This window comes from Oratosquilla oratoria, chromosome 7 (genome assembly GCF_046742065.1).
Source record: "Oratosquilla oratoria isolate Oo_2021 chromosome 7, ASM4674206v1, whole genome shotgun sequence".
Classification (NCBI taxonomy): Eukaryota; Metazoa; Arthropoda; class Malacostraca; order Stomatopoda; family Squillidae; genus Oratosquilla; species Oratosquilla oratoria.
The window spans coordinates 33,561,289-33,586,288 of record NC_134783.1 but is presented as its reverse complement, the minus strand read 5'-3'; the positions used below and the strand labels follow the sequence as shown (position 1 = coordinate 33,586,288).

The 25,000-nt window shown below is 36.6% G+C and overlaps 1 protein-coding gene across 1 annotated transcript in view; it reads right to left on the bottom strand.

The window, feature by feature from the left end:
• The window catches only part of LOC143027042 (uncharacterized), a 128,640-nt gene that overhangs the window by 37,513 nt on the left and 66,127 nt on the right, over nucleotides 1-25,000 (bottom strand). Inside the window, exons 7-9 of the mRNA XM_076187904.1 lie at nucleotides 16,898-17,026; nucleotides 16,234-16,359; nucleotides 9,829-9,945 (exon numbers count right to left, since the gene is read on the bottom strand). Coding sequence (XP_076044019.1) covers nucleotides 9,829-9,945; nucleotides 16,234-16,359; nucleotides 16,898-17,026 — 372 coding nt within the window. The remainder of the gene's footprint in view (nucleotides 1-9,828; nucleotides 9,946-16,233; nucleotides 16,360-16,897; nucleotides 17,027-25,000) is intronic.

Sequence of the window (25,000 nt, the reverse complement as noted above, 5' to 3'; positions counted from 1 at the left end):
AGACATTCCCCTCTTCCCCAAAGCCCCCTTCACCCATCCATCCACCTCATCCTAGGACGTCCCCTCATGTTCACTCACTCCACATCTGCCTTCCATAAATCTTTTACTAGTCTTTCTTCACTCATTCTTTCCATGTGTCCAAACCATCCTAATATTCTTTCATCAACCCTATCTCCCAAATCCTTTTTCACCCCTGTAAATGCCTTGGTGGATTGAAGAGTGTAATGAGGAATAGACATTTGGGAATGGATGCTAAGAGGAGACTGTATGAAGGAGTGATTGTGCCAACAGCACTGTATGGGGCAGAAAGCCAGAAACATGGAATATAAGAGAAGAAGAGAGAAGGAGTTTGAATGTGTTTGAGATGAGGTGTCTGAGAAGTATGATGGGGGTTACTGGGCTGGATTGAGTGAGAAATGAGGAGGTGAGGAGGAGAACAGGGGTGGAAAAGGAGCTGGGAGATAGGGTTGATGAAAGAGTATTGGGATGGTTTGGACACATGGAAAGAATGAGTGAGGAAAGACTAGTAAAAGAGGTATGGAAGGCAGATGTGGAGGGAGTGAACATGAGGGGACGTCCTAGGATGAGATGGATGGATGGGGTGAAGGGGGCTTTGGGGAAGAGGGGAGTGTCTGTTGGGGGGGGGGACGGGAGAGGACAGAAGACAGGGGTGAATGGAGAATGGTTGTGTGTGGATGGTGTTGTGATTGCGTGAGGTGGAATGGGCGGGGGGATGGGGGGTGAGGTAGTGTGTGTGAGCAAAGTTTGACGCAGCCCGAAGGGATTTCTCCCCGTCCTCTCCTTTTATGCAATGGGGGGACGGAGAGGGGGGGTCGCTTATTTGGTGAAGCGGCCTTGCTGTGGATGTGCTGTGTCTTGCGACACTGCTTCTGACCCAGGGCAGTGGACAAGGTGCAGGGATGACCCGTCATTCAGGAGGCGCTCAGATAAGAGGGAGGGTGGAGGGGTGTGGAGTGTTTTCAGGGATGGAATGGGTGGGAATGTTTTTATGCCTTTTTCTTTTTGGCTACCCCCCATGTAGGGGGAAAAAGCCTTGGCATATGTATGTATGTATGTATTATTATGATTATTATTACTATTATTATTATTAAAAATAAATAATAATTAATAATATTAGATTAGTAATGATATAATGGTAATAATAACAATGATAATAATAATGAAAAAAGAGAATAATAACAATAAGGGTAATGTAATAATGAATTTTTTTGTTAAAAATGATAATGATGAAAATATCAAGTTGTGAAGGAACGAAGTAGAAATAATGGAGGATACGTGATTTGATAGCATGTGAAATAAAATGGTAGTACGGTATAAGAAGAACCGTCAAAGTAAAAGGAAGAAAGCTGGTAAGGGTAAGCAAAAGTGGTGAGGAAAGGTATCAACTTAGAGTCGGGGGGTTGGGAAGCCATTCTTGGACAGCAAGTGTCGAGGTGGATTTTGTCCATTTCAAGTCACCAGTTCTCTTGTTTGTGTTTTTGTAGTTGGGAATGTAAAGGGATTAAATTATTTTCCGTTGTTTCTTGTGTAGACCTTTGGGTAGAATGGTGGATGCCTCCCAGTTTGTTAGGTGTCCCTCTCTCTGTTTCTATGTGGTTAACTAGAGCGTTTGTTTCTTGGTGGTGTCTAATGTCTGCTTTGTGTTCCCTAAGTCTGTTGTTAAGTCCTCTATATGTCTCTCCGTAGTATGCACTGTCGCATCCAATATAGGGAATTTTGTATACAATGCTATTGTCACGGTTCGTCATCGTTTTGTTATTTGTGATCAAGTGTCTTATTTTTTTTCCTGTGTCATTTACTATGATAAGTCCTGTCTGTCTCAGCGTCTTGAAAAGCTTGTGAGAGAGGTCAGAGTTAGGAACCACGAGGTATCGTAAATCTGGTCTATCTTCACTTTTTTTTTCTCTGCGTGATTTTAATGGCTTTCCGTAAATACTCCTCGCTGCATATTATAAGAGCCCTAAGATAAAACCCAATGATAACTCCTGATTTGGTCTTTTCGTCATGTGGATGAAGTAGTGGATGAAGTCGTCCTTGTTTGTCGGTTTGCGGTATACCTTGAACCTAGTGCTGTCGTCCAATCTGATGGTGATAGTGTCTAGGAAAGGTAGGGAACCATTAGTTTCTTCCTCTACTGCGAATTTTATTCTGTCGTCTACGTCATTTAGTTGTTCTAGAAGGTTTCTTGTGTTCGTTGTTTTGTGTGTAATGAAGAGGATGTCGTCAACATGAGAATCAGACAAGAAACAATGGTCTCAAACTGTCCGGAAATAGATTCAATTTGGAAGTAGGTAGAAACAACTTTGCCAACCGTGTAGTTAATGAATGGAATAAACTTCCTGCACAAGTAGTGCAATGTAGTTCAGTTCGAAGATTTAAGAATCATTTAGATAAATACCTAAGTAAGATGTTGTAATGATTATAATTTATCTTATATTATTTGTTTTTGTTTTGTTATCATTTGTCTGTCTGATTTTCATTTATCATTAGTTATATGTCAATTTATTATTATTTACTATTTACCTGTTTGTTTATTATTTAACTATACCTATACATTTATTTATGTATTTTATTTGTTATTTACATTATTATAGTTTTTATTTATTATTTTATTATTAATATAATTTTTTTTTCGCATCCGACCTAGATATGGATCAAAAGGTCTCCTGTCGGCATGCTCCGCCTTTGTAATCCTTTGTAACACAATGGTGCTACTTGAAGTTATCTGGGATGATATGTGGAAAATATTCACTTTCCAATGTTTCCCTGTAGAGCGATGCTGCCACCGCACTCAATGGAGACCCCATTGGAGGTCCTTCATGCTGCTTATATTCTTGATTTTTTCTTTAATAATCAAGAATATAAGCAGCATAAAGGACTTCCAATGGGGTCTTTATTGAGTGCGGTAATACCTGAATAGAATCACCATTGACGGCGATGTCAATAAAATAATTCCGACAGTCGTCCCCGGACTCAAACGGAGGCTTGCGAGAAGTAAAACCGACGCTCTACCAACTGAGCCACCGAGACTCTAAAATTCTCTTAGGTATTACAACGACGAGAAGTCCATCATGGATACGTACCAACTTAACCACGAGCTATGAGTGGGCTTAGTTCTCCGTAAACGTAAGTTAGGACGGCAGTTAGCAATCGACTTAGTCCCTCAGGAGTGAGATTAACTCCCTGGTTGGAGAATTTTAGAGTCTCGGCAGCTCAGTTGTTTGAGCGTCGGCTTTGTTTCTCGCAATCCTCGGTTCGAGTCCGCGGACGACTGTCGGAATTATTTGATTGACATCGCCGTTACTGGTGATTCTATTCAGGTATTACAACGACAAATATCCATCAAGGATACGTAGCAGCTTAACCACGAGCTATGAGTGAGCTTAGTTCTCCGTAAGATTAAGCTAGGACGGCAGTTAGCAGTCGACTTAGTCCCTCGGGAGTGAGATTAACTCCCAGGTTGGAGAATTATAGTCTCGGCAGCTCAGTTGGTAGAGCGTCGGCTTTGCTTCTCGCAAGCCTCGGTTCGAGTCCGGGGACGACTGTCAGAATTATATATATATACATATATATATATATATATATATATATATATATATATATATATATACATACATATATATATATATATACATATGTATGTAAATATATATATACATATGTATATATATACATATGTATGTACATATATATATACATATGTATATATATATATATGGGTGTGTACTATATATATATATATACATATGTGTGTGTGTGTGTGTGTGTGTGTGTGTGTGTGTGTGTGTGTGTGTGTGTGTGTGTGTGTGTGTGTGTGTGTGTGTGTGTGTGTGTGTGTGTATTTACCTAGTTGTATTTTACGGGAAGAGAAGCTATGCTCGTGGTGTCCCGTCTTCATATCTCATTTTATCTAAACTATTTTTAAAATTATGTATTATTTTTGCACACACCACTTTCTCATCTAACTTGTTCCAACTGTCTATTACTCTGTGAGGAAAGCTGTTCTTTTTCACATCTCTTCTATAGCTGTTTTTCTTGATTTTCTTTCCGTGTCCTCTTGTATTTCTATCATCCCATTTTATCAGATTGTCTCTATTAATAATTTCTATGCCTTTCATGATTCTGTAAATAGCTATCAAATCTCCTCTCTCTCTTCTTTGCTCTAGTGTCTGTAGTTCAAGTTTTGCTAGTCTCTCTTCATATGATAGTTTTGAGAGTGTTGGTGCCAATTTTGTAATTGCTCTTTGTATTCTTTCGATATTTTTTATACATTTTTTTTTTGCACTTGGTGACCATATCGTTGCTGCATATTCCAGTCTTGGTCTTATCAGAGTGATTAGAATTTTCTTCACCATTTCTTCATCCAGGTATGTAAATGCCACTTTGATTATTCTTATTAAATTATAAATTTCTCCAAAAATCTTATTTATATGTTTCTCAGGTGACATATTATTCATAACAATGACTCCCAGCTCCCTCTCATTTTCTACTTTTTTATTCCTTCTTCTCCTAATTTATATGATCCTGTTATTCTGTTTTTGCTTTTTCCAAATTCCATTACACTACACTTTTTAGTGTTGAACTCCATCTCCCACTTCCTACTCCATTCCCATACTTTATTCAGATCACTCTGTAGTGACTCACAATCTTCTTCCGTGTTCACTTTTTTCAACAGTTTTGCATCATCTGCAAAGAAGCTCATATAACTTTCAATTCCGTCATCCATATCATTAATATATATAGCAAACATTATTGGGGCCAGAACTGTTCCTTGTGGAACACCGCTTATTACGTCATCCCATTTTGAGTATTTGTCTCTTATCACTACTTTCATTTTTCTTTCTTGCAAAAAGTCTTCCATCCATTTAAGCAGTTTGCCCTGTATTCCTCCTTCAGTTTCTAATTTCTTAAGCAACTTCTTATGTGGTACTTTGTCAAAAGCTTTTTTTTTTTTTTTGGTCTAGAAATGCACAATCAGCCCATCTATCTTCTTCTTGTATTATATCTATTAGCCTTGAATAGACACATATTAAATTGGTGACGCATGATCGTCCTTGTCTGAATCCAAATTGCCTTGGATTTAGCACATTGTTTTTTTCTAGATATTTTACTCATCTACTTTTGACAATTTTTTCACAAATTTTTGCTATTGTACTTGTTAGAGAGACTGGTCTGTAGTTGGTAGGGTCTTCTTTATTTCCCCCTTTATATATAGGTACTGTATTTGCTTTTTTCCAATCTTCTGGGACTTTTCCTTCTTTCAAGGAACTGTATATTATGCTATGTATTTTGTCTGCCAGTTCATTTGTGCATTCTTTCAAAATCCAGTTTGCTATTTCATCTGGTCCATGCGATTTTCTGACATCAAGATTACTCAAGTGTTTCAATATTTCATTCTTTGTTACTTCTATTTCTTTCATAGGGGGGGGACTTTTTCTTTCCATTCGATCTCTTCAGGTTGTATGTTCTCCCTTGTAAACACTGATTTAAACTGCTTGTTCATAATTTCCGCCATTTCCATTTCCTCTGTGTATTCAACTCCTCCTTGTCTTAATTTCTCCAAATCTTGTTTGTTTTTCAGTTTGCTGTTTACAAATCTGTAGAATAGTTTTGGTTGATCTTTACATTTTTCTATGACATCTTTTTCATATTTTCTCTTTTCCTCTCTGCACGCTTGTACATATTCATTTCTATAACAAGTATATATTTTCCATTTTTCAGGTCTTTTGTATTTTTTCCATTTGGTCCAAGCTTTGTCTCTTTTGTCTTTTAAGTCCCTACAACTTTTGTTGTACCAGCACTTTACATATTCTTTTTCTTGTTTTTGTCTTGGGACATACTTTTCCACTCCTTTTTTTTTATTATTATTATTATAAATTGTTGTCAAAATATTCCATTTCTCTTCCACTGTTGTTTCTTTTTCGTATATTCCTTCCCAGTTTTCTTTTTGAAAGAATTCTCTTATTTTATCAAATTTTGTTTTTTCATACATCATTCTTCCTTTTCTATATTGTTCATATCTTTTCATGTATTTTTCCTCATTTAGTTCCAGTTTAATCAGTATATGGTCGCTTTTACTTATTGGTATTTTATATTCAATCTTTTCTACTATTCTAGATTCAGATGTGATTATTAGGTCTAGTCTCGATGGTTCTTCTTCATTTCTATACCTAGTGTTCTCCTGTATCCACTGTGTCATTGTATGGTCAATAATCATCTCGAGTAGAACATTTCCCCATGAGCCGTCTCCACCCTTTACTGTCATCTCTTCCCAGCAGACTTCTTTGCAATTAAAGTCGCCCATCATAACTATTCTTCCTCCATCTTCCATTATCTTATTTAATGTTATCTTTGTGTCCTCTAACATACTTTTATGTTCACTCTCTTCCCAGGAGGCTGTTTTTGGAGGCACATAATTTATCACAAACTTTCTGTTCTTCTTATCTCTGTCTTCCACTTCGATCATAATCATCTCTACTGTATTCTTTCCATATGTGACACTCTTCACGTTTATATCCTTCTTAGTCAGGAACATAGCTCCACCCCCTTGCTTTGTCTCTCTGTTTCTAATCCAATAATTATATGCGTCATGTCCTACACTGTTGGGTGGTAGTGGACCTTTTAATTTCGTTTCTACAATTCCCATTATGTCCGGTTCTTTTTCCTTCAGATAATCATTCAGCTCATTCAATCCTGTTATTAATCCATCTATGTGTAAGACACTCTTAGTTGTCTGCCACTTCCATTGTATTCTCTGTTTCCCTTTTGTTTTTCTCTAGTATGTCGAATTTCCTTACTTTCATATTCACTACTCTCCAATAGAATTTCTCTTTTTCTGACTCTGTTCTGTTCTTGTTTTTTTCCTTAGCTTGTTGTCTTTTCATATTTTCCTACTGTCTTTCCTCTTTATTCATTTCCCTTTTTATCCATACCTTTTTATATTGTTCACTTGCTGCTAGTTTCCCTGTTTTTGATAAGATATTCTCTGCCGTCGTTTGTGACCTGAATTTAATCTTAATTGGTCTGGTCTTATCTGTACTATACTTTCCGAGTCTAAACTTCTCTTCAACTTGTTTCATGATTTCAGGTTCATCTTCCTGAACTAATTCTAGTAATCTGCTTACTTTTTCATTTTCCTCATTGATTCTTGTGGTTCTATCTGGGTTGTGTTTCTCTTCCATTCCTAATATAATTATACATTTCTTTTTATCTGCTAAGTCTCTTACTATATTCTCCTTTTGTCTCACCACTTTAATAACCGAGTCTTCAGTTTGTTCTTTCATTTGCTGTTTAATTATTTCAGTAGATGCAACTTTACTGTTTTCTTGGATTGTCTTCCAACCCTTAGCTTCTTTAGCTATAGCCTCTTTGTTGTCTTTATTATTCCTCTTTAATTCTTCATTCTCCTCTTTTACTTCTTTTAACTGTCTTTTTAATTCTTCTATTTCTTTAGTTAAGTTTTTGTTCGCCTTTTCTAGTTCTTCCAATCTTTCAACCCTTTGCGCAATTTTTGACATATTACCGAACCTACTCTCCCAATGTTCGGTCATTTGTTCAAGTTTTTCCTCTAGTCTTCTAGTTGTTGTAACCCTTTTAGTGTTGAGGGTTACAACAAGCATTTTAAATCAGTGTTTACAAGGGAGAACATACAACCTGAAGAGATCGAATGGAAAGAGAAAGTCCCCCCCCCTATGAAAGAAATAGAAGTAACAAAGAATGAAATATTGAAACACTTGAGTAATCTTGATGTCAGAAAATCGCATGGACCAGATGAAATAGCAAACTGGATTTTGAAAGAATGCACAAATGAACTGGCAGACAAAATACATAGCATAATAAACAGTTCCTTGAAAGAAGGAAAAGTCCCAGAAGATTGGAAAAAAGCAAATACAGTACCTATATATAAAGGGGGAAATAAAGAAGACCCTACCAACTACAGACCAGTCTCTCTAACAAGTACAATAGCAAAAATTTGTGAAAAAAATGTCAAAAGTAGATGGGTAAAATATCTAGAAAAAAACAATGTGCTAAATCCAAGGCAATTTGGATTCAGACAAGGGCGATCATGCGTCACCAATTTAATATGTGTCTATTCAAGACTAATAGATATAATACAAGAAGGAGATAGATGGGCTGATTGTGCATTTCTAGACAAAGAAAAAAAAAAGCTTTTGACAAAGTACCACATAAGAAGTTGCTTAAGAAATTAGAAACTGAAGGAGGAATACAGGGCAAACTGCTTAAATGGATGGAAGACTTTTTGCAAGAAAGGAAAATGAGATTAGTGATAAGAGACAGACACTCAAAATGGGATGACGTAATAAGCGGTGTTCCACAAGGAACAGTTCTGGCCCCAATAATGTTTGCTATATATATTAATGATATGGATGACGGAATTGAAAGTTATATGAGCTTCTTTGCAGATGATGCAAAACTGTTGAAAAAAGTGAACACGGAAGAAGATTGTGAGTCACTACAGAGTGATCTGAATAAAGTATGGGAATGGAGTAGGAAGTGGGAGATGAAGTTCAACACTAAAAAGTGTAGTACAGTATAATGGAATTTGGAAAAAGCAAAAACAGAATAACAGGATCATATAAATTGGGAGAAGAAGGAATAAAAAAGTAGAAAATGAGAAGGACCTGGGAGTCATTGTTATGAATAATATGTCACCTGAGAAACATATAAATAAGATTTTTGGAGAAACTTATAATTTGATAAGAATAATCAAAGTGGCATTTACATACCTGGATGAAGAAATGGTGAAGAAAATTCTAATCACTCTGATAAGACCAAGACTGGAATATGCAGCAACGATATGGTCACCAAGTACAAAAAAATGTATAATTTTTTTTTTTTAAGAATACAAAGAGCAATTACAAAATTAGCACCAACACTCTCAAAACTATCATATGAAGAGAGACTAGCAAAACTTGAACTACAGACACTAGAGCAAAGAAGAGAGAGAGGAGATTTGATAGCTATTTACAGAATCATAGAAGGCATAGAAACTATTGATAGAGAGAATCTGATAAAATGGGATGATAGAAATACAAGAGGGGACGGAAAGAAAATCAAGAAAGACAGCTATAGAAGAGATGTGAAAAAGAACAGCTTTCCTCACAGAGTAATAGACAGTTGGAACAAGTTAGATGAGAAAGTGGTGTGTGCAAAAACAATACATGAACTTAAAAATAGTTTAGATAAAATGAGATATGAAGACGGGACACAACGAGCATAGCTCCTCTTCCCGTAAAAAACAACTAGGTAAATACACACACACACACACACACACACACACACACACACACACACACACACACACACACACACACACACACACACACACACACACACACACACACACACACACACACACACACACACACACACACACACACACACACACACACACACACACACACACACACACACACACACACACACACACACACACACACACACACACACACACACACACACACACACACACACACACATATATATATATATATATATATACATATATATATGTATATACATGTATATATATATATATATTATATATATATATATAAATATATATATATATATATATATGTATATATATATATATATATATATATATATATATAGGTAAAGGTGATGAAAAAAACTCGAGTTGGATTAAAAACACTAGCTTATAATAAACTAGAGTTCCTGATCCAACCCGGGTTTTCCTATCATCTTTTTACACATATACACACAAAAACACATGCGCGCGCACACACGCAGTCACCATTGTACAAAGAACTCCAGTACACTTACAGTATCCAGCGTCCTCATAGATAATTTCGCTGTCGACGCAACGTTGGATTTGGCAGTAGTCCTTCGAATACCCAAGTTTCTGCCCCGGTTTGTATATTTGCCCATTCATGTAACAACCTGCAGGATGTAGAGTCGAAGTGAGTAAGAAATGAAAATTTAGATTGTGGTTCGATTAGAAGTTATTTTCAAGAAATCCATCATATCCGGAGATGTCCTAAGAGAATGGAAGCTAGCTAACTTTACTCCTATATCAAAAAAAGGTAACAAAAAGAAACCAAATAACCACAGGCCTATAAGCTTGACTTCAATCGTAGGAGAAATGATGGAAACTATCATCAGAGATGCTATAGAACATCATTTAGAAAGTAACTGTTTGATAAATGATAGCCAGCATGGTTTCAGACGGAAACGTTCTTGCATGGCTAACTCGAATTCTACAACAGAGTCATCTCGAATTATGACAAAAGAAACAATATATATTATATCTAGACTTTGTAAAAGCTTATGGTACCGTCCCCCACGAAAGACTACTTACTAAATTAGCTTCACACGAAGTGGTGGCCTATTAAGTTGGACTAGTAATTGGTTGAATGGTCGAAAACAGAGAGTTGTTTTAAATGGCAAAACTTCTAGGGAGGAAAATGTTACGAATGGAGTTCCTCAGGGTTCCGTTCTTGGGCCACTTCTATTCATGATATATATAAATGATATAGACCACGATGATGATACAAAACTGTGCGGAAAGGCAAATGATAATTTAAATCATTTAGATATTCAAGAAGATTTAGATAAATTACAACAATGGTCTGAAAAGTGGCTAATGACATTTAACACAAGTAAATGCAAGGTAATGCACATAGGTAAAAATAACAGTAAGTACGATTACAAGTTATTTGCAAATTCGTTAACAAAAGTGGATAGTGAAAAGGATCTCGGTGTAATTATCAGTAACGATCTCAAACCATCTAAGCAGTGTAGTTCAGCCTCTGAGAAAGCAAAGAAGATCCCAGAACTTATTGCGCGATCTTTTGATTTAAAAAATCCATCTCTCATTAACAAGCCATATAAATCATTAGTTCGTCCATATTTGGAATATGTTGTTTCCGTATGCTCACCGAATCTCATTAAAGACATTGACAGATTGGAGAAAGTACAACGGCGAGCAACAAAAATGATTCCCAATTTAAAAAATAAATCATACGAAAATCGACTAAAATATATAAATCTGTTTTCCCTAAAAAAGCGTAGACTCAGAGGTGTCTTGATATAGGTCTTTAAGATTCTAAAAGGAATTGACAACATCAAGAGTGACAAAATATTCACACTAAATGAGAATCAGATAGGAAATAATGGTCTCAAACTGTCAGGAATTAGATTTAATTTGGAAGTGGGTAGAAACTACTTCACCAGCCGTGTAGTTAATGAATGGAATAAAATTCCTGTAGAGGCAGTGCAATATAATTCAGTTCGAAGCTTTAAGATTCGTTTAGATAAACACCTTGGCAAGATACTGTAATGACTGCCATCTATTTTATATTATTAGTTTATTTGTTTGTTATTATTTGTATGTTTATAATTATTTGGTTGATTTTCATTTATTATTAGTTATATGTAAATTTATTATTATTTACTATTTCCCTGTTTGTTTACTATTTAACTATACCTATGCATTTATTAATTTTATTTATTATTATTTATATTATTATAATTTTTATTTATCATTATTATAATTTTTGATTTATTTATCATTATCATAATCTTTTCTGCACCCGACCTAGTTATGAACAAAAATGTCTCCTGTCGGCATGCTCCGCCTTTGTAATCCTTGGTAGGAGGCTGGAAAGCGAGTAGCTTGTTCCTCTTAAATACGGTGACGTCTCTCGATCACTGGGGATCTTAGATATACTGTATTAACCGTATTAACCGTGGCAGAATATAGAGTGTAGAACAACGGAATCGTATTGAAGGTATTGAAGTTCCTCTCTATGTCATTTAGTCTTCTTAAGAGAGACATTGTTGTCCAAATTGTAAGTATATCTCCTTTGATATCTCCAATCACAATATCTGAAATAGTTAATGTATACACACACACACACACACACACACACACACACACACACACACACACACACACACACACACACACACACACACACACACACACACACACACACACACACACACACACACACACACACACACACACACACACACACACACACACACACACACACACACACACACACACTTACGTCGGACAGACGGCGAGGATTGACGTCCTGAAGAAAAAGTGAAATTTTCGTGGATCTCAACGCAAAAGAAGTACCTATTGTATTTGCAGGGAAGGGGATTGCTCGTGGTGTAGTGGGAAAGTGAGGAAAAAGGAGAAGGGGAGGGATTACTGAGGGAAATGGAAGGAAATGAGGAAGGAGAGGACTTGGTCCAGGCAGGCAGACGCCATGTAAACAAAAGCGGGCCGGATCAATTTAGTGACGATGAAGGGTCTAACAAAAATGTAAAGATTAGAAACATAGATATGAGCAGCGCAATAGAAGGTGAGGATAATAATTTCCATGGATTCAATGAGGGGGGGGGCGGATACCAACCTCCCACGACTGGCAAGACTAGAACAAAATCTTGAACAAATGACCGAACATTGGGAGAGTAGGTTCGGTAGAATATTAGAAATTGCGCAAAGGGTTGAAAGATTGGAAGAACTAGAAAAGGCGAACAAAAACTTAACTAAGGAAATAGAAGAACTAAAAAGACAGTTAAAAGAAGTAAAAGAGGAAAATGAAGAATTAAAGAGGAATAATAAAGACAACAAAGAGGCTATAGCTAAAGAAGCTAAGGGTTGGAAGACAATCCAAGAAAACAGTAAAGTTGCATTTACTGACATAATCAAACAGCAAATGAAAGAACAAACTGAAGACTCAGTTATTAAAGTGATGAGACAAAAGGAGAATATAGTAAGAGACTTAGCAGATAAAAAGAAATGTATAATTATATTAGGAATGGAAGAGAAACACAACCCAGATAGAACCACAAGAATCAATGAGGAAAATGAAAAAGTAAGCAGATTACTAGAATTAGTTCAGGAAGATGAACCTGAAATCATGAAACAAGTTGAAGAGAAGTTTAGACTCGGAAAGTATAGTACAGATAAGACCAGACCAATTAAGATTAAATTCAGGTCACAAACGACGGCAGAGAATATCTTATCAAAAACAGGGAAACTAGCAGCAAGTGAACAATATAAAAAGGTATGGATAAAAAGGGAAATGAATAAAGAGGAAAGACAGGAGGAAAAAATGAAAAGACAACAAGCTAAGGAAAAAAACAAGAACAGAACAGAGTCAGAAAAAGAGAAATTCTATTGGAGAGTAGTGAATATGAAAGTAAGGAAATTCGACATACTAGAGAAAAACAAAAGGGAAACAGAGAATACAATGGAAGTGGCAGACAACTAAGAGTGTCTTACACAAACATAGATGGATTAATAACAGGATTGAATGAGCTGAATGATTATCTGAAGGAAAAAGAACCGGACATAATGGGAATTGTAGAAACGAAATTAAAAGGTCCACTACCACCCAACAGTGTAGGACATGACGCATATAATTATTGGATTAGAAACAGAGAGACAAAGCAAGGGGGTGGAGCTATGTTCCTGACTAAGAAGGATATAAACGTGAAGAGTGTCACATATGGAAAGAATACAGTAGAGATGATTATGATCGAAGTGGAAGACAGAGATAAGAAGAACAGAAAGTTTGTGATAAATTATGTGCCTCCAAAAACAGCCTCCTGGGAAGAGAGTGAACATAAAAGTATGTTAGAGGACACAAAGATAACATTAATTAAGATAATGGAAGATGGAGGAAGAGTAGTTATGATGGGAGACTTTAATTGCAAAGAAGTCTGCTGGGAAGAGATGACAGTAAAGGGTGGAGACGGCTCATGGGGAAATGTTCTACTCGAGATGATTATTGACCATACAATGACGCAGTGGATACAGGAGAACACTAGGTATAGAAATGAAGAAGAACCATCGAGACTAGACCTAATAATCACCTAGAATAGTAGAAAAGATTGAATATAAAATACCAATAAGTAAAAGCGACCATATACTGATTAAACTGGAACTAAACGAGGAAAAATACATGAAAAGAAATGAACAATATAGAAAAGGAAGAATGATGTATGAAAAAACAAACTTTGATCAAATAAGAGAATTCTTTCAAAAAGAAAACTGGGAAGGAATATACAAAGAAGAAACAACAGTGGAAGAGAAATGGAATATTTTGATAAGAATTTATAAAAAAGGAGTGGAAAAGTATGTCCCAAGACAAAAACAAGAAACAGAATATGTAAAGTGCTGGTACAACAAAAGTTGTAGGGACTTAAAAGACAAAAGAGACAAAGCTTGGACCAAATTTAAAAAAGACAAAAGACCTGAAAAATGGAAAATATATACTTGTTATAGAAATGAATATGTACAAGCGTGCAGAGAGGAAAAGAGAAAATATGAAAAAGATGTCATAGAAAAATGTAAAGATCAACCAAAACTATTCTACAGATTTGTAAACAGCAAACTGAAAAACAAACAAGATTTGGAGAAATTAAGACAAGGAGGAGTTGAATACACAGAGGAAATTGAAATGGCGGAAATTATGAACAAGCAGTTTAAATCAGTGTTTACAAGGGAGAACATACAACCTGAAGAGATCGAATGGAAAGAGAAAGTCCCCCCCCATGAAAGAAATAGAAGTAACAAAGAATGAAATATTGAAACACTTGAGTAATCTTGATGTCAGAAAATCGCATGGACCAGATGAAATAGCAAACTGGATTTTGAAAGAATGCACAAATGAACTGGCAGACAAATTACATAGCATAATAAACAGTTCCTTGAAAGAAGGAAAAGTCCCAGAAGATTGGAAAAAAGCAAATACAGTACCTATATATAAAGGGGGAAATAAAGAAGACCCTACCAACTACAGACCAGTCTCTCTAACAAGTACAATAGCAAAAATATGTGAAAAAAATGTCAAAAGTAGATGGGTAAAATATTTAGAAAAAAACAACAACAACGTGCTAAATCCAAGGCAATTTGGATCCAGACAAGGGCGATCATGCGTCACCAATTTAATATGTTTCTATTCAAGACTAATAGATATAATACAAGAAAGAGATGGATGGGCTAATTGTGCATTTCTAGACCTAAAAAAAGCTTTTGACAAAGTACCACATAAGAAGTTGCTTAAGAAATTAGAAACTGAAGGAGGAATACAGGGCAAACTGCTTAAATGGATGGAATTTTTTTTTGCAGGAAAGAAAAATGAGAGTAGTGATAAGAGACAAACACTCAAAATGGGATGAAGTAATAAGCAGTGTTCCACAAGGAACAGTTCTGGCCCCAATAATGTTTGCTATATACATTAATGATATGGATGACGGAATTGAAAGTTATTTGAGCTTCTTTGCAGATGATGCAAAACTGTTAAAAAAAAAAGTGAACACGGAAGAAGATTGTAACTCACTACAGAGTGATCTAAATAAAGTATGGGAATGGAGTAGGAAGTGGGAGATGGAGTTCAACACTAAAAAGTGTAGTATAATGGAATTTGGAAAAAGCAAAAACAGAATAACAGGATCATATAAATTGGGAGAAGAAGGAATAAAAAAAAGTAGCAAATGAGAAGGACCTGGGAGTCATTGTTATGAATAATATGTCACCTGAGAAACATATAAATAAGATTTTTGGAGAAACTTATAACTTAATAAGAACAATTAATGTGGCATTTACATACCCGGATGAAGAAATGGTGAAGAAAATTCTAATCACTCTGATAAGACCAAGACTGGAATATGCAGTAACGATATGGTCACCAAGTACAAAAAAAAATGTATAATTTTTTTTTAAAGAATACAAAGAGCAATTACAAAATTGGCACAAACACTCTCAAAACTATCATATGAAGAGAGACTAGCAAAACTTGAACTACAGACACTAGAGCAAAGAAGAGAGAGAGGAGATTTGATAGCTATTTACAGAATCATGAAAGGCATAGAAACTATTGATAGAGAGAATCTGATAAAATGGGATGATAGAAATACAAGAGGGGACGGAAAGAAAATCAAGAAAGATAGCTATAGAAGAGATGTGAAAAAGAACAGCTTTCCTCACAGAGTAATAGACAGTTGGAACAAGTTAGATGAGAAAGTGGTGTGTGCAAAAACAATACATGAACTTAAAAATAGTTTAGATAAAATGAGATATGAAGACGGGACACCACGAGCATAGCTCCCCTTCCCGTAAAATACAACTAGGTAAATACAACTAGGTAAATACACACACACACAGTCTATATACAGTATGTGCGAGACGACCAAGCAACTCACATCCGGGCTGATGGTATGTCTCGATGATTCCATCGCAGCACTTCCTAATGCTACAAGTCTCGTGGTCCGAGGACGGAAGTGGCCTGTGTTCATAACACGAGTACATCTCGTTGTTCTCGATGCAGCCTGAAACGTAAAGGGAAAGGAAATAACTAGGTCCGTTCCTGGAAACATAATGTGGGACGCGAAGAAAATAGAAAGCACTAGATGGCGTCTTGTTATACCGGAAGTTCCATCTGTTTTAATGTTATTCATCTCTTTCCACTCATTACTGTTAGACATCAATCTTTGCACTGACACGTCAACTTTGACAGGCCATATTGTTATCCAACTGAAAAAAAAGACAAGAAGACCTTCCTACTAACACCTTTATGTTGGAAGAAGTGTCAGAATATCGTGAAGGGAATATATCCTTAGGCCAGATACGGATATGTTGCTGTGAAGGAAGATTACATGTTGAACAGTGAAAGACAAAACGATCCTCCAGGTTTGTCCGAAGATAGATTAAACATGACGAAATTTTATGAAAATCAGCTAGATTCTCATAGACAATTTTAATAATGTTTCGACATACTGTATTTAATCTATCTTTAGACAAAACTGGGAAGAAATTTTTGTCTTTCACTGTATTTAGGGATCGACAGGAACAAAATTTCTCTCTTACAGCAACTACTGTAGCGGGTTCTTATGTATCCGTAGTAACAGAAACGTCTCCTACAGTTTGTCCCATACGAGTCGCTGGAGATGGAAATGGTTTCTTCATGGATGTAGTATTGGCCTTCATGGCTACAACCTGGAAAATAACAATATTCCAGGAAAAAAATAATCTTAGACTGATCTTTTAACTCGCCCAATAATAATCTAATTTGAATGCTTAAGTTTACTGGAAAGCTGGTTTAAGTGAACAATTGCCACGCTAATATGAAATGTCACGTCCTTAGAGTGAATAGAATCCTGTGGTACGGGGAGATGTTATTTTGCAAAAGCCATCCTTTCGATGCGGTACATGAATCTGGAAATACCAACATTTGTTCCATAACCCCCCTTGTTTTAAAGTTGTCACCCTCAAAATCAACCAAAAATGTGACGTTTGTGTGATTTTGCATAATAATCGATTTTTTATGCTTTCAGGTGAACTAATGAGTGCAACAGAGTATGCATGATTGTTTACAGGAACATCATAATATTTCTCTATTTGTAGGTTGAATCGATATGGCTAGCGTAGACACGAGATCTCATTCCAGGAAGACTCTGTGTAGTGTGGACTATATAGAGAGAGCAGAATTACCGTATGTGATGCTCCCAACTGGCAAATATGTCATACAAAATATGCTCTATTTGCTGTAACCAAAGTGGGCAGGCCAAGCTCAGCACTCCTAGGATGCAGCAGCTCAGCTACTGGCAGAGCTGGTTTAGGAACACTGGCTATTCTGCAGTCTGTACACCATCCACACCAGGCACATAAAGAAACACATCCTGAAGCTGTACCGTGAATTTGTCACTCTGATTCAGACATGGAAACAGCTACAAAGTGAGAGTTTTCAAGCGAGAGCATCAGGCTTCAATGAAACAGTTGATGGACGTGTTCTGCCAGGACTCTGAAATACGCAAGATAGAACTGAAACGTGGGTTGAAATAGGTTGAAATGGGATGGGTCTTCCTTGAGGATCAAAGAACCCAGAAGATAATGTACTGTGAAGACTTCGTGGACAGGAAATGGATGAAAATGATGGAGTGTCGGAGCAGGGGTATACAGAGCCTTGAGAGAATGAGAGCTTAGTGTCAGTTGCATTCTTTGAGAATATCGAACAGTCTCATTCTGAAGATGCTGGCATGGACACACACAATACCTACTCTGATGTTGAAAGTCATATTTCTGCTGAAGAAGGTGAGGTGTCCAAGTGTTAAGAAGAGGTGGATGGCAACAGACACAGTCACTCAGCAGCATGATGAGTTACCACGCCGATACCAGCACATCCGTGAAAATGTACGAAAAACCTGACCAGAATTCTACGAGACTGTTGACAAACTGAAAAGCTGCAACCACATGTCTGAGTGGCAAACAGGATCAGGTGCTTCTGAAAGGCGATGTACTGTGCAGGTGGTCTTCTTGGACTTCAACTAGTCGAGCAATACCTGTCTTTGACGATGTCACCTGAAACAACCTACAGTAAGATTATTCCAGTATTTCAGCAGCTGTACCATGAACTGGAGGAGGTAGATGTGGCCACATTGCTGCAGGTTTAGGAACCACCCTTCAAATTTGTGTCCCAGGAAAGGTTCCATCATACAAAGTATAATGAGGACGTCTGTGATGCCATACTCAAAGTAGCAATCTCATTCCAACCCCAGGTCATTAAGCTCCCGAAGATGATCCTTCCCAAGTTGGCAACGGGCTTTCAGAGGCGGAAGGGTGATATCTTTGCCTTTGGAGACTATGATGAGTCTGCACAGAATGATCTTTGCCTTTGGAGACTATGATGAGTCTGCACAGAATGCTGTCACTCAGATGAACTCAGAAAAGTTGGAGAAGGCACTAATTCACAACCTTAATGCAGAGCAAAGTGTTGGATTTGTTAACTTCAAGCTGTAATGAAGAGGTGCCAAGCAGCTTAGCAGTACATCTGCAGCACAGGTCAAAGCCAGGTCGACGGATCTCATCAACAGAAGGCAATCAGGGTCATTCAGGGCCTATGGCACTGTGGTCACGAAAGGAGGAACAATGCCAGAAATCATGCTGGCATGGAACACAAAGCAAGACGAACTGAAGAAACAAGGTCTGCAGGACAAAGAGATTGCCAATGTGGCAGTAGGTCGTCGAAAAAAAAAAATCAAGGACCTGGACAAGCTGGAAAGAATAGCAGGAGCATTCACCTCAGCTGTGGCAGTAGATGAGTATGTGGCAGACACTGACAACAACCAGTACACAAAGGTAGAACGTCTGTACCTGGAGGTTCTCTATTCTCGAGACACGTCACTTTCTATGCCGAAATCAAGCGACCTATTTCGCCTCATGAAAGACCACAAGAAGCTTCCAATCAACACCTATGCAGTGAATCTGAAACTGTACCTGATGGACATTACCTTCAATGCAGGGGTGACTGTAAGAGGTTGGTAGATAAAGGTAGATAAGTAATGTAGATAGAGGGGTAGGTGGCGAGAATTTTATCTTATGTTTAGGAAGTTTTGAAAACATAAGTCGCGAAGGAGTTGCATAATCTCCCTCACCGTCTAAAGTTTATAAACAACCGCTAGGAAACAGATTTTAATGCTGATTGACAATATGTTAACTAAGCCATTCCGCCTCGATGTCGAGATTGCTTGTGCATGTAGTATTGCTTATGACGTTGTAACAGTCTTTCTGATTGGAGAAGGGTGGAGGAGGAGAAAAAAATATTGGTATATTGGTACATGGGAGAAAAGTCACGCCCTTGGGGGAGGCACTTATTTGTAACCCTAAAGATCATTGGATGAATAAAGTAGTGACGTCGGAACAGAAGTGGCTTAGTGAGTGGATTGAGGATCCCAGGCAGGAGTCCCTTGGTATAAATTGACAAACCAAGTGTAATATTCGGAATGAAACGAAGAAGAAAATTTACGTTTAATTCACCCCCATTGAGAAAAATTACTTCCTTACTACAGAAAGATATGAAGAAATATAATACCATAGAAGGGAACAGTTAAGAGAATGAAACCAGTAATTACGGAGAGATGGGAAGGCTTTAATGAGGCCATGGACACAATCCTAGGTCACTGACTATCTGTTGACATTGCTGATGAAAAATAACACACTCTGAACACTCAAATTGGACACTATGGACACACATTTTGATCTTGCTGTGCTTGATGTACATTATTATTTGTCTCTAGTAAATCTAATGTCAATAATAATGAGTTTCCTTACTATATTTCAGGTGTTTACCAATATTATGAAGATATTTCGAGTCAAAAACGCTTTTCTTGGGAAGTGTAAACTTCAAGACATATGTACAGGGGGTTAGGCTTAATTAAACGGTTTATGACTGGTATTATATCGCTCATACTGACCATCTCCATATTCTAAGGGGGTTATATAAAAAGTTGGTACTAACATCACCCCCTACCTGTGGTTGTGCTGTGTCAATCTCTTGTATAAATAATTTCCTGTCTGTATTTTTAAGGCACGCCTTACGTGAATATGATGTGTAATAATCTATATTGTATTTCATAATAATATTAATTTGTATTTCTTAAAATGTTAAGCATTGCGCAATACCTGTCTGTTGGGGACGCGCTTATACGCACTGTCAGATGACGCCAAGCTCGGAAACGTAATAGAATTTGGCAGGAAAAATCACTCTAATTTCCCATTGGTTGGAGACCTACTACCGCTTTACTTATGTTAATCCATCCCGAGAAACGTAAGGCGAAGCAGAGAGAGACCGGTAAGAGACACAGAGAGGCACAAAGAAGAGAGTCGATAAAGAAGAGAAACAGATAGATATATAGAACTCCGCTAAACAAGTTCTTTGGATCACAGCTATTGCTCATTTCCATGCGAAGTCCCAAGCCTTGGTGTTTTTCCGAATTGTTTCGGACACCTCTAGACTACTGCTGGGCTACGTGTGACTCGACACTCTCTGTTATTTTCCCAATTATGAAACATACCAGAAGCTTCCCCAACCAGAATTTATCATACATAAGCTTCACCTCAAACTACCCATTTGTTTCCGAAACCGTTGGTGTGACTTCAAGCAACCGATATCAGGACTAGTCTACATCATAATCAAGACTTCGTTTCACCCACCTGTTCTTCTATACTTGGTAATTAACATAACAATTCATTTCATGTCATATATATTGATATATTCTATAATTCTAAGCCCATTTATGTTGTATGATTTATTTCTATTCGTGTAGTAGTACTTGATTCTAACAAAGAGCTTGATTATCTCGCCGTTGAATCTGCGCACGGCCTTATTATTATTTTTTTTTCGTGTCGTGGCCATCATGGCCCATACGTGGATCGCAACAATATATATATATATATATATATGTGTGTGTGTGTGTGTGTGTGTGTGTGTGTGTGTGTGTGTGTGTGTGTGTGTGTGTGTGTGTGTGTGTGTGTGTGTGTGTGTGTGTGTGTGTGTGTGTGTGTGTGTGTGTGTGCGTGTTTACCAAGTTGTATTTTACGGGAAGGGGAGCTATGCTCATGGTGTCCCGTCTTCATATCTCGTTTTATCTAGACTGTTTTTAAATTTGTGTATCGTTTTTGCACATACCACATTCTCATCTAACTTGTTCCAAACGTCTATTACCCTGTGGGGAAAGCTGTTCTTTTTCAGGTCTTTCTATAACTGTCTTTCTTGATTTTCTTTCCGTGCCCTCTTGTATCTCTACCATCCCATTTTATTAGATCCTCTCTATCAATAGTTTCTATGCCTTTCATGATTCTGTAAATAGTTATCAAGTCTCCTCTCTCTCTTCTTTGCTCTAACGTCTGTAGCTCAAGTTTTGCTAGTCTCTCTTCATATGATAGTTCTTGAGTGCTGGTGCCAATTTCGTAATTGCTCTTTGTATTCTTTCAAGTTTTTTATACATTTTTTCTTTTGTACTTGGTGACCACGTCGTCGCTGCATACTCCAATCTTGGTCTTATCAAAGTGATTAGTATACCATTTCTTCGTCCAGGTATGTAAATGCTACTTTGATTGTTCTTATTAATTTATAAGTCTCTCCAAAAATCTTGTTTATATGTTTCTCAGGGGACATATTCATAATAATGACTCCCAGGTCCTTCTCATTTTCTACTTTTTTAATTTCTTCCTCTCCCAAGTTGTATGATCCTGTTATTCTGTTTTTGCTTTTTCCAAATTCCATTATATTACACTTCTTGATATTGAATTCCATCTCCCACTTCCTACTCCAGTCCCATACTTTATTGAGATCACTCTGCAGCGACTCACAATCTACGCTGTTCACTTTTTTCAACAATTTTACATCATCCGCAAAGAAGCTCATATAATTTTCAATTCCTTTATCCATATCATTAATATATATAGCAAACATTACTGGGTCCAGAACTGTTCCTTGTGGAACTCCACTTATCACTTCATCCCAATTAGTGTTTGTCTCTTATCACCACTTTCATTTTTCTTTCATGCAAGAAGTCTTCCATCCACTTCAGCAGTTTGCCCTGTATTCCTCCTGCAGTTTCTAATTTTCATAGCAACTTCTTATGTGGCACCTTATCAAAAGCTTTTTTCAGGTCTAGAAATGCAAAATCAGCCCATCCATCTCTTTCTTGTATTATGGCTTGAATAGAAACACATTAAGTTTGTGACGCATGATCGTTCTTGTCTAAATCCAAATTGCCTTGGATTTAGTACGTTTTTTTCCAAATGCCTTACCCATCTAATTTTGACCAAAAAAAATTCTCACAAATTTTAGCTATTGTACTTGTAAGAGAGACTGGTCTATAGTTAGTAGGGTCTTCCTTGTTTCCCTCTTTATATCTTGGTACAATATTTGCTCTTTTCCAATCTTCTGGAACTTTTCCTTTTTTCAATGAACTACTTATTAGACTATGTGTTTTGTCTGTTAGTTCATTCCTGCATTCTCTCAAAATCCAGTTTGCCATTTCATCTGGTCCATGCAATTTTCTGACATCGAGGTTACTCAAGAGATTCATTATTTCATTCCTTGTTACTTCTATCTCTTTCATAGGGGGGACTTTCTCTTCCCACTCGATATCTTTAAGTTGTATGTTCTCCCTCGTAAACACCGATTTCAAATGCTTGTTCATAATTTCTGCCTTTCTATTTCCTCTGTGTATTCAACTCCTCCTTGTCGTAGTTTCTCTAATTCTTGTTTGTTTTTCAGTTTGTTGTTTACAAATCTGTAGAATAATTTTGGTTGATCTTTACATTTTTCTATGACATCTTTTTCGTATTTTCCATTTTCTTCTCTGCACACTTGTACATATTGATATCTATAACTAGAATATATTTTCCATTTTTCAGGTCTTTTGTCTTTTTTCCATTTTATCCAAGCTTTATCTCTTTTGTCTTTTAACTCCCTACATCTTTTGTTGTACTAACACTTTACATATTCTTTTTCTTGTTTTTGTCTTGGAACATACTTTTCCACTCCTTGTTTATGAATTTTTGTCAAAATATTCCATTTCTCTTCTACTGTTGTGTATCCTTTCTCAGTCTGCTTATAAAAAAAAAATCTTACTTTATCAAATTTTGTTTTTCCATACATCAATCTTCCCTTTCTATATTAGTTTTTTTTATGTATTTTTCTTCATTTAGTTCCAGTTCAACCAGTATGTGGTCACTTTTACTTATTGGTGTCTTATATTCAATCTTGTCCACTATTTCGGGTTCCGATGTGATTATTAGGTCCAGCCTTGATGGTTCTTCCTCATTTCTAAACTTAGTATTCTCTTGTATCCATTGCGTCATTGTATGTTCTATAATCATATCAAGTAGTACATTTCCCCATAGGTCTTCTCCACCTTTCACTATCATCTCTTCCCAGCAGATTTATTTACAATTAAAGTCATCCATTATAACTGTTCTTCCTCCATCTTCCATTATCTTATTTAGTGTTATCCTTGTGTCTTCTAACATATCTTTATGTTCTCTCTCTTCCCATGAAGCCGTTTTAGGAGGCACATGATTTACTACAAACTTCCTGCTCTTCTTGTTCCTGTCCTCCACTTTCATCATAATCATCTCTACTCTATTCCTTCCATATGCGACATTCCTTACATTTATATCCTTCTTAGTAAGGAACATAACTCCACCCTCTTATTTTACTTCTCTGTTTCTAATCCAATAATTATATGCACCATGTCCTATACTGTTGGGTGGTAGTGGACCTTTCAATTTTGCCTCTACAATTCCCAATATGTCCGGTTCTTTTTCCTCCAGGTAATCATTCAGTTCGTTCAAGCCTGCTATTAAGCCATCTATATTTGGGAAAGACACTTTTAATTTTCTGCTACTTCCATCGTGTTTTCTGTTTCTCTTCCGTTTTTCTCTGCTATGAACCATTTCCTCATTTTCATATTCACTGCTCTCCAATAAAAATTTTCTTTGACTCTGTTCTTTTCTCGTTTTTTTCTTTTGGCTCTAGCCTTTTTGTTTTCTCGTCCTCTCTTTCCTCTTTATTCATTTCTCTTTTTATCCATACCTGTTTATACTGATCACTTTCTGCTAGTTTCCCTGTTTTTGCTAAGATATTCTCTGCTGTCGTTTGTGACCTGAATTTAACCTTAATTGGTCTGGTCTTATCTGTATTGTATTTCCCTATTCTACATATTTCTTCAATTTCTTTCCCTGTTTTTATTCATCCTCTTGTACTAGTTCTAATATCTTGTTTACCTTTTCCTTCTCCTCTTTTACTCTTGTAGTCCTATTTGGATTATACTTCTCTTCCATCCCAAATATAATTATACTTTTTTTTTTGTCCGCTAAGGCTCTTACTATATTCTCCTTCTCTCTCATCATTTCACTTTAATAACTGTGTCTTTAGTTTGTTCTTTCATCTGTTGTGTCACTATATCTTTAATACAATTTTGTTGTTCTCTTGGACTTTTCCTAACCCTGTACTTCTTTTGCTATGGACTCTTTATTTTCTTTATCATTATTCTTTAATTCCTCATTCTTATCTTTTACTTCTTTTAACTGTCTTCTTAATTCTTCTGTTTCTTTAGTTACGTTTTGGTTCTCCATCTTTAGTTCTTCCAATTTATCAACTCTTTCCGTAATTCTTGTAAG